The 10827-nt window shown below is 44.6% G+C and overlaps 1 protein-coding gene across 1 annotated transcript; it reads right to left on the bottom strand.

Annotated features, from left to right (window-relative positions):
• Nucleotides 1–321: 321 nt before the first annotated feature.
• CUNH12orf76 (chromosome unknown C12orf76 homolog) lies at nt 322–5555 on the bottom strand. Its single transcript, XM_044389924.3, has 2 exons — nt 5383–5555; nt 322–1640 (listed from the first exon to the last, which is right to left on the bottom strand). The coding sequence occupies exons 1-2, from the start codon at nt 5513–5515 to the stop codon at nt 1555–1557; spliced, it is 219 nt and encodes a 72-aa protein (XP_044245859.2). The 5' UTR covers nt 5516–5555; the 3' UTR covers nt 322–1554.
• Nucleotides 5556–10827: the final 5272 nt, after the last annotated feature.

Genomic DNA, 10827 nt, shown 5'->3' with positions numbered 1-10827 from the left:
TGGTGACCCCACCCCTGGAGGTACTGGTTTCACAGTGTTTGATCTTCATCGTAATTAAGAAAGGTAAGGTGTGTATAGCGCCACTTTACAGATGAAAAACCGAGGCTCTGGAGAAGCGGGGACAAAAATCCAGGTCTTCAGACCCCTGGCCCGGCCAGAGAGATTACTTATGGCTCAGTCTCCTGAAATAATACCTTGCCTTGGGGCAACTGTCTTGCTTCACATATAAATTTTAAAAGGCAACTTCACAGCGCTTCCCTGAGTAGATGAGATGCAAACACACACCTGCATTTTAGACGCTTAGAAAATAATCACTAGGAGTCAAACAGCATGTAAGATTTTACTTTAATCAACACTTTGCTCAAAAGCACAGAACGGTGAACATTTCAATGGCTCGTTGTTAGGGTTACACACAAAATCCTTAAGTCCAACAGTTACAGTATTCCACGTTAGTTCTTTCACATTCAGTGCGGGTTGTTAAAAAAAAAAAAACACACAGTGCAATGACTGAATGGAATACAAGACAAGCATTTCAGTTTAATAACAAAATTAAACCTAGCACCTTTAAAATAAATACTGATAACCACTTTGTAAGTACGAAAGTATCATTTCAACAGGAAAAAAAAAATCCAGTTCAACAGTGCAAAATAGCAGCATTTTCAAGGTTGAGATGAAATCTGTGTAAACACACACCCACCTGCCACTCGGCCTCCTACCATGAACACACACTTCTGTGGGTTGAGGACCTCCCCACCCAGAGCTAAAAAGAGTTCCTGCTGAGTTTCTTTTAGATTCCAAATCTGAAAAGCTGCCACAAGTTTTAGGCCAGAGGCGGGAAAGGCTTGAGCGCAGCCCCAAGAAGATCAATGTGTTTCAGCAGGAGGGAGCTCTTTCTCAGATGGGCCAACCAGTAACATTTCCAGTCCAACTCAGAGCCTTCCAGCCCCAGGGTGCTCATGGTCACAGGCCTAGCTGATGTGACTCTGACTTCGGCGAGGGGGGGGCATTTGACGGCAGAGCCAGATGTGGCATGAGGAGTGAGGGCCTAAGCTCCCCACAGCTGACACTGCTTCACAACCAGGGCATTCCAGGCCAACTCAATCTAACTACAAACATATGTGATTCTTAACCCCCACCCCTGTGACCAAGTGGTTCTCAAGTACGGAATGTCTACAGGTTAAGTCTTCCTCTTATGAATTTTTTCAAACATTCAGGATTAGTCCTTTCCAGTGTGGTTTTCCCACCACTCACATAGTTAACTGTTTTCCCATCTTTACACTGAACCTTGGAGCTTCAGGTCTTACTTGTAACAAGTGTTAAGTGCAGCCAGATATACAAAGAAACAGCAAGAAGCAGACTCAGTTATTTACATTACAGTGTTAGGAAAAAATAACTGCCAGATGGTTTTCCTAAATCATTTCACATTTACCAACTGTCCAGACTGAAAGTCATTTCCAAGTGGCAAAGTTCTGATTCCAACTTCTCCAATGACCCATGTGCAACGCAATTTATTCTTTTCCCCAATACTTGTGGAAGAACTTGTTTGCTTGGCTGTCACCGACGCCGAATGGGCTTGTAGACACAAAATGCCATAAGGATCACGGTCACCAGCAGGATGCTGAAAATGGTGCCCATCAACACTGCAAAAGGAAAACAGGTTACCTCCTAACAGCAGCTCCACGTTCTATCATTCATCCATTCTTTGATGATGATTTGCCAAATGCCACTCAGCGCCAGGCACTGCGCCAGGTGTGTGGGGAAACAGCCACCAACAGATTCTCTCTCGGGATGTTTCCATGTATGTGGGGGAGAAAACGTAAGAGCATCTCGCGGGGCTTGAAGAAACGTGACAGTGATGGGGTAGGGGGTGGGTAGGGGGGGCGTAACAGTAGGCAGGGCAGTAGAGAAAGTATCTGAGGAGGTGACCTGCAAGCTGGGACCGCGATGAAAGGAGGAAGCCAGGCCTGTGAAGATTTGCAGGGAGAGCACTGTGGCCATGAGGGTCAGCAAAAGCAAGCCCAGAAAGCCAATGAACAGAAAGAGGCAAGCATGGCTGAGGGGGGAGGAAGCAAGGAAGGAAATGAAGCCAAGGAGGAAGGCTGCAGCCAGTTCCTGAAGGGCCTCGTAGACCACGAAACAGTATGTTTAGAGAGGGCCAAAGGCAAAGAGTGACATGATTGATTCGTTTGGGAAAAAAGATCCTTCTGGTTGCTGTATGGAGAACTATCCAATTGTAGGGGACAAGAAGAGAGCAGGGAGCCCAATGTTTTTAAAGCCATTCATAAAAACTGGAGATGAAAAAGAGAGTAAAGCATTTCAATCTCTAGAAGAGACAAAGGCCTTCTGATCCAAGAAGCAAAGAACTAACTTTCCAAACCTATTCCATTTTGGAGAGGAAATTTCGGGTCTAAAATCCCCAGGGTGCTCCGGTGAGAAATGGGACCTCTAACTGGTCACTCGGGTTGAGCCCCGGTATAGGGCCAGACCTAAGGACCGGGGTTTTAATGTAACCAGGAACCCACTGAAGGGAAGGGCAATCCCATGTGTGTGACTACCTCAGAGCTCTTACATGAGTTCAAAATGCTACCTTTACCAAGAAAGTGTACGTTTGTTTCTAAGTATGTGGGCCCATCCCAGGTTCCAGTGGGAGCCTAACCGTGGCTGCTGTCTAGGGTGGCTACATCCCAGGTTCCAGTGGGAGCCTAACCGTGGCTGCTGTCTAGGGTGGCTACATCCCAGGTTCCAGTGGGAGCCTAACCATGGCTGCTGTCTAGGGTGGCTACTGAAAAAACAAGATTTGACCACAGTTTTACTTAAGTCAGTAATCTGGGGGTATTTGTGACCCCAACAAAACGCCCCCACATGGAACCCAGTTATTCAAACACTGACCATGCAGAAACTCTTTTCTTGGTGAAGAAGGAGAAGAACGTAGGTGATAAGGACACCTACAACTCCTACAAGCTCAATGTCCCATCTCAAAACGAGCCTTGCAACCTAAATACCTGCCCTTATTTTCAAAGTTTTGAATTCCACAAATTTCTAAGGTTCTCACTGCAACTGGACCTCAAGTTGCCTTCTTCCATTTAAACCATCTTCCTGCATTTGACATCCTGAAAGGACTCTCAAAAACACCCCCCCCCCCAGCCCCAACCAAACTCCCAAAGCAGGAATGCAGGGGGCTGGAAGTGGAGAATGGAATCTCAAAAAGCCTTTGAAAAGGTTTAAAATCGTGGGTTGTTAGGTATATAACGTCCATTTGGATAGCTATCCCTTTGGGGCTTGATCAATTCTCCCATTCTTCATCTTTTTACCTCTCCCGCACTTTTTTGCCTCCCACACTTTGCACGTGGTATTAGTTGCCTGAATGGCAGGCTCAGGCAGAACCTAAGACTATTTAGGTCCTTCCTTACTGGTCACTTCCCATTGTTGAGCTCCGTTTCCTACATCTATAAAATGTGGCCAGTGAACCCGACCTCACAAGGGTTTCCTGAAACCTAACTGTGGTAGCCCATGAAAAGCACTCAACAGAGTGTGGACACAGAACATGCAGACGATAAATGAGAGCCATTACGATGACCAAAACAGGCAACGTGGCACAGTGGCCAAGAACTCAGGGTTTGGGGTCAGACCATCTGGGCTCCCATCTATACTGACAGGCCATGTGTTCTCAAATAAGTTACACAATCTGTTTCCTCCTCTGTAAAGATGGAGACAAAAAACCCACTGCACAGGATTGTTTAGGGTAGTGTTTCCCAAACCATCTGCAGTAAAGGACTAGTTTTTATAACTTGTAGCCGGTCCCAGGCCATTACTATGTGCATGACTACTAAGCAGCTCCCTCTACCTACGAAGCCTGTCGTAGGGACTGTTCTCTACTTGCTCATATGTTGCAACAGTGTCAGATTGTTAAATTCCTAAACACTAAATTTCTGTACTCCTCTCTTTCCAGATAAATAAGCTGAAGACCCCCACTGGTCTGCAGACCACTCTCTGAATAGTATTACTGTACAACAGTGGTTCTCAACCAGGGGGATTTTGCCCCCAGTGGGCAGCTGGTAATATCTGGAGATATTCTGATTATCCGGACTGGGAGTCAGGTGTGCTACTGGAACCTAGGGGCAAACGCCAGGGATGCCTTTATCTTACGGAGCTCACCATTGTGTGCCTTACCTTCCCCACAAAGAACCATCTGGTCCACTATGTCATAGTACACAGGTGGAGAAACTCTACTCCAAAGGGCTAAGCAGCAGAACACATGGAAACCACTCAGCAGAGAGCTAGGTACACAGGAAGTGGTCAATACCTAAATTCAATACAGGAATTCAGGTAGGGTCAAGATAATCCAAAAAATGATACCATGTGGCAGAGAGATACAGATGTATCACTGAGGTATAATGGAAAGAAAGGGCTTTGGCAGAAGAGGAAGAATTACTGTGAATCTTGTCAAGCTTTAAGCTCCAGGACCCCTTCCAAAGCCATGTACACCGTATGTACCTATGTGTGTAGTTATGTGTCTCTGAGAGCTCCTCCCAAAAGGTATGTTTCAAGTTCCACAAAACCTAGGTTCCAGTGCTGGTTTCCTATGTTCTCTGAAAGTCCTGTGCCTACGAAACCTTTAATAAGCAGAAGTGGCATAAAGCGGAAAAAAAAGTTACCATTAATTTAGATGGAAAAAAATTCTGAATTTCCCGGACTCCAAAAACAACCTGTCTTAGGCTTTTCTGATACCTTAAGACACGTTTAGCCAAGAGATACACAAAATAAATCAAGAACACGCACAGATACTCACAGACACATTTCAAAGCTATAACGGCATGATGCTAAGATGCTGAGTGAGTGTAGTTCCGGGGACAGAGTTTGGTGGTGTCACTCTCGCTGCTCGGGGCGTGCACTGCAAAAAACCTGCCGAGTGCTCTTTTCACTTTTTGCCTTTTTTCGTCAAAGGGAAAAATCCTCTTCGGATTTCTTTAGGTTAGCGAAAACTGATACTAATTTGGGTCTTTCCTAAGAGTGAAAGGGAATAACGAGAACTTTCGAAATGCAGGGTGCGGGGGGGGGGGGGTACCACAACTGGCTTCCACCGCTAACCTAGTTGTGTAAACGCGCGCAAATAACTTCACCTCTCTGAGTTTCATTCTCATCCGGAAAACTGGGCTGCTACCCTCAGCTTCCTCATTAAGCTACCCTTGTTGCCTAGCCTGGGCCCACACAGCCAGAGAAGACGGGGTCCGACTCCCAGCTCATCCATGCAACCAGCACCAAGAGGAGCCTATCTTGTGCGAGGCCTGGCGCGGAGCCAAGCGGGCTCAGGCCGGCCGCACCTGCGCACCCCGCCCTCCCACATCCGCTCCGTCCGCCGCCAGCCGGCCCGGGGCCGCTCACCCAGGTTCTGCCCACGCAGCACGGCATACGGCCGGCTCCGCTCCGGCGGCTCCACGGGGCTCGGGCCCTCCGCCTGCCCCGCCAGGAGGCTGCCCAGGCCGAAGTAGAGCCACCAGCGCACAGCACTCGGCATCTTCTCAGGGCCGCAAGGCGGAGAGCTCACTTCCGCCGAAAGCCCCGCCTCCGTCCCCTCCCGCGCGGCTCCTTCCGCCGCTGCCTCCGCCCATCCGTTGGGCGTCGTTGCCAGGGTAACCATAAACCCGGGCAAAGTGTGGCCCTGTGGCGTGAGGTTACTCGGCACTGACAGTCCTCTGCGAACGTTTCCGCCTGGGCAAATTTTCAGTGGGATCACCGTTCACCGTTTGGTCTGGGGCAACATCCATCTCGATCACTAGTCCCCTGTGACCAGTGTTCCCCCCCCCCTTTTTTTAAAAGATTTTATTTATTAATTTGACAGAGAGAGAGACAGCCAGCGAGAGAGGGAATACAAGCAGAGGAAGTGGGAGAGGAAGAAGCAGGCTCCCAGCGGAGGAGCCCGATGTGGGACTGGATCCTGAAACACGCGGATCACGCCCTGAGCCCAAGGCAGACGCTTAACGAGTGAGCCACCGAGGTGACCCAATGTTCCCCTTTTGTGAGCACCAGGCGAGCCTCTTTCCATAGAGGGCTTTTGGGTCCGTTTTGGGTCTATCAAAGGTTTTTAAAATTTTTTTTATTTTTTATGAATCCGTGTATTTTCTTATTAGATCTTCGCTAAAGGCCCAAGAAGGAGACGCTGTATTAAGATTTGACAAATGCCACTTTCTCAGGAAGCCCTTACCTGGACCTTCTTTTCTAAAATTGCAACCCTCCCACACTCAACATACATATACTTTCCCTACTCTCGTTCCCTCTTTCATCCCCTCTCCCTCTTAACTCATCCCCGTTTACCTTATACATTTAATGTACACTTGGTTATTTTCTGAGTACCTGCCATCCTCCCTAGAACGTAAGGTGCCCCAAGGCAGCGATTTCGTTCTTGCTCGTTGCTCTGTCCCAGAGCCTAGAACAATAACATAATATGTGCAGTGAAGGGTTGCTTACTAAATGAGCAAACAGAGCTTACTTAAGTGTTTGGCTTAATGCTACCCCTCATTTTTAAGGCTTAATTTATAGTGGGGTTAACACTGTTTACCTCACAATGGATATGTGATGCAAAGAGATGGAAAGGCATTCTTTCAACTCTCTATGGTCATAGCCTGTGAAAATAAAGAGAAGCCTTGTCAAAGTGGACTCAGGGGAAGCTGGAAGGGACAATCACAGCACTCAGTGTCAGTTAAAGGAAGGATTGTCAATTACAGACCCCACAGAAGAATCCTCAACAGAAAAGCATCATCAATTACAGGCCCCAGCAGGAAAAGATGTACATTGCATGTCCTACGAGAAATTGACTACCCCTGCAACCCAGACAATGAGAAACCAGCATCACCCTCAATTCTTGCTTTTCTGCAATGGACTTTCCTTCAAAACAACCTCTCCCAACTTCCTCCTTCTTTGCCATAAAATAAGTCCCTCTCCTTTGTTTGTTGAACTTGGCTATGGTTTTGCCATAGCTTGCAGGTCCTGAATTGTAATCTCTGTTAATCCCAAATAAATGCATTTTTGCTGGTAAAATATCTGATTGTTTTATTTTTAAGTGGAACAATCCAAACTCAGGATGTCCCAAAGGGAACTGTCTTCATTTATTAAAAAAAAAAAAAAAATAGATGCCTCTCACTCCCCTGCTCTCGTATAACTTTCATGCTAGAAAGACAGATATTCAAAAATCACAGAGTTACATAATTCAGAATTGTTATAGATGACATAAGAAATAACAGCAACAATAATAATAATCAACAATAATAATACCGAGTTTAGGCATCCACAAAGAATATTGCCATTAGGCTGGCAGGGTTCTTTTGTAGATATCTGCCCTGGGAAATGCTGGAATGTAGGGCGTGCAACAAACCTCTGCCTGCAAGAAGGAAGGAGAAAGCTTCTCTTTAGCCAAGATCAGGGGCCCGACTCATTTTTCATGGTGGGTCAATTAGCGTATCCTAATATCCATGGGTACCTGCTGTCTTTAAAAGTAGAAAGAAGCTGGGGCTCCTGGGTGGCTCAGTTGGTTGAGCGTCTGCCTTCAGCTCAGGTCATGAACCCAGGGTTGTGGGATTGAGCCCTGTGTTGGCCTTCCCGCTTGGAGGGTAGCCTGCTTCTCCCTTTCCCTGGCTTGTGTTCTCTCTCTTTCTTCTCAAATAAAAAAATTAAATCTTAAAAAAAAAAAAAAGAAAAAAGTAGTACAGCATAGTGACAAGGCCTCCAATCTCAGTCTTCCTGCCCATTAGATCACCTTTCTGGGTCTCAGTGTTTGCATCTATAAAATGGGGATGATAATAAGAGCATTTGCTTCTACAGCGGTAGATGGTTGAATGAGATAATGCATGTAAATGAATGATACATTATGAGTGATTGAGATTATTCTGGAATTATTCTGGAAAATACATCCTAGAAAAGTGGGCTTAAAATGGACCCTAAAAATCATTATAGTCTACCTAATAGTTTGTGGATTATTGCAATACCTAGCTTTATTTTCTTTCTTTGGCTGCCTATCATTTAACCATTTCGGTTTAAACGCATACACCCTTCAATAAAAGGATTAGGAAAAAAGGAGAATAAGCTATTATTTAATGAGAATGTACCGTGTGTAATTATGCCCCAGGCACTTTGGCCTCATTTTTGTTTTTCTGCTTCAGGATTTTTACTGTTCCCTTTGCCTGCAATGCTTTTCCCTGGGGCACGTGCATGGCAGGCAGCTATACACCACTGAGGCCTCCGCTCGAGTGTCCGTTCCTCAGAGTGCCCTTTCCGGAACCCCCGACACAGCCGCCACACTCAGCCCACCTTCTCCTGTAGTTGTCATTACTAATTCAAGTGATTCTGTTCTTTGATGTTTCCCCGTTGTTGCCTGTCTTGCCTCCAAACTGTGAACTCCATGAGGGCTGGACAATGTCTATCCGGTTCGCCGCTCTGCCCCTGGTGCCTGGAACAGTCCCGGGAACAGGAAAGTTTTCTCAAATGTCTGCCAGGTGGATGTGGAGCAATAATGTGGACTAAGCAAAAGGGCCAGGGGAGGAAGAAAAACAATAAAAGTACTGAAAATAGCCTGTTTTGTCCACTTAGTAACTTCACATATATTTGCACAGTACTAAAATAGCAGGCCATTTACAATTAAATATAATAATTTCTACCTCCAAATTATCACAACGCTTGACTTTATTTTTTCAAAGATTTTATTTATTTATTTGAGAGAGAGAGAGAGAGGGAACAGACAGAGGAAGAGGAAGAAGCAGACTCCCCACGGAGCAAGGAGCTCAATGCAGGACTCTATCCTAGCACCCTGGGATCGTGACCTGAGCCGAAGGCAAATGCTGAACTGACCGAGCCACCCAGGGGACCCATCCTTGACCTATTGATGCTTGGCTTATTGTACTTTGTTTTCTGGTGACTTGTGAATGTCTTATTTCTCTAACTGGACTATAAATTTCTTCCATCAGGGGTGCAGGACATTCATTTAATTTTAATTTCACATAAACAATGAATAACAATTAGTAAAAGGACATTCCTAATATTGCATGGGATATCATATTTGTTGCTCACCTGAAATTCAAATGTAACTGGGCAATCCTGTGTTTTTATTTGCTAAATCTGACAACTCTACCTTTAGAGCACAATCTGAAACTCATTTGTTTTTGTACCCTTCTTCCCCAAGTTCCTAACATGGTGTATGCTTTGCACACAGTAGGTGCTCAATAAATGCTTTTGTAGTAAATACTTGCATGATCACAGACTGTAGTATTTATCTGTGATATCCAAGTCCCTACATTTCAGGTAATACATTCCGTTTTTTTTTTTTTTTTTAGGATTTTATTTATTTATTTGACAGAGATAGAGACAGCTAGCGAGAGAGGGAACACAAGCAGGGGGAGTGGGAGAGGAAGAAGCAGGCTCACAGCGGAGGAGCCCGATGTGGGGCTCGATCCCATAACGCCGGGATCACGCCCTGAGCCGAAGGCAGACGCTTAACCGCTGTGCCACCCAGGCGCCCCTCAGGTAATACATTTCTATTTATAGTTTTTCCCTGCAGAAGCCTCAACAAAAGCAACAATGACAAAATTTTGGGAGTTTCCAATTAATCAATCAACTAATTAATATTGTGGTTAAATATACGTAACATAATATTTATCATTTTTACCATTCATAAATGTACAAGTCAGTAGTATTAAATACATTAATAATGTTGTATAATTACCATTACTGTTATCTATATCCAAAACTTATTCATCATCTTCCACTAAACCACTCTACCCATCAGACAATAACTCTCCCTTCTCCCCTCTCCCAGTCACTCTATTCCACTTTCTGTCCCTATGAACTTAACTATTTTGGGTACCTCATGTAAATGGAACCATCTAATATTTGTTCTTCTGTGTCTGGCTCATTTTACTAAGCATAATGTTTTCAAGGTCCATTCATATGATCACATACTTCAAAATTTCATTCCTTTGTGTGGCTGAAAAATATTCCATCATATATATTTCTTTTTTTTTTTAAGTCTTATTTATTTAAGTAATCTCTACACCCAACATGGGGCTTGATCCCACAATGCTGAGATCACGACCCTAGTTGAAATCAAGAGTCCAACACCCAACTGATTGAGTCACCCAGACACCCCCATCCTAGTAGTTTTAAAGTCATATATCATTGTGGTATTGTTTGCACTGAAAGGCACCGGTTTTTTAAAAAATTACATTTTTTTTAAATTCCAATATAATTAACATACAATGTTATATTAGTTTCATTGTATAATATAACAATTCAACAGTTATTTATTTTTTTTAAAGTAGGCTTCATGCCCAGTATGGAGCCCAATGCGGGGCCCAAACTCATGACCCCAAGATCAAGACCTGACCTGAGTCAAGAGTCAGACACTTAACCAATTGAGCCACCCAGATGCCCTATGATTCAACAGTTCTGTACATTTCTCAGTGCTCATCATGATAAGCTTACTCCCCATTACCTATTTCACTCGTTCCCTGCCCTCCCTCCCCTCTGGCAACCACCAGTTTCTTCCCTATATTTAAGAGTTGGTTTTTTTGCTTGTCTCTTTTTTTTCTTTGTTCATTTGTTTTGTGTCTTAAGTTCCACATATGAGTGAAATCATATGGTATTTGTCTTTCTCTGACTGGCTTATTGCACTTAGCATTATACCCTCTAGTTCCATCTATGTCATTGCAAATGGCAAGATTTCATTCCTTTTTCTGACCGAGTGATTTTCTGTTGTATATACGTACCACATCTTTATTCGTCTACGCATGGACATTTGGACTGCTTCCATAGCTTGGCTACTGTAAATAGTGCCACAATAAA

Source organism: Ursus arctos, unplaced genomic scaffold (genome assembly GCF_023065955.2).
Source record: "Ursus arctos isolate Adak ecotype North America unplaced genomic scaffold, UrsArc2.0 scaffold_34, whole genome shotgun sequence".
NCBI lineage: Eukaryota > Metazoa > Chordata > Mammalia > Carnivora > Ursidae > Ursus > Ursus arctos.
The sequence above is the reverse complement of the archived record's forward strand: the minus strand, read 5'-3'. Positions and strand labels throughout refer to the sequence as shown.

Coding starts and splice junctions, on each gene's coding strand:
- CUNH12orf76 (XM_044389924.3), bottom strand. CDS start 5,515: ATGCCGAGTGCTGTGCGCTGGTGGCTCTACTTCGGCCTGGGCAGCCTC. Junction 1,641..5,382: donor GCTGCGTGGGCAGAACCTGG/GTGAGCGGCCCC, acceptor TTCCTTTTGCAG/TGTTGATGGGCACCATTTTC.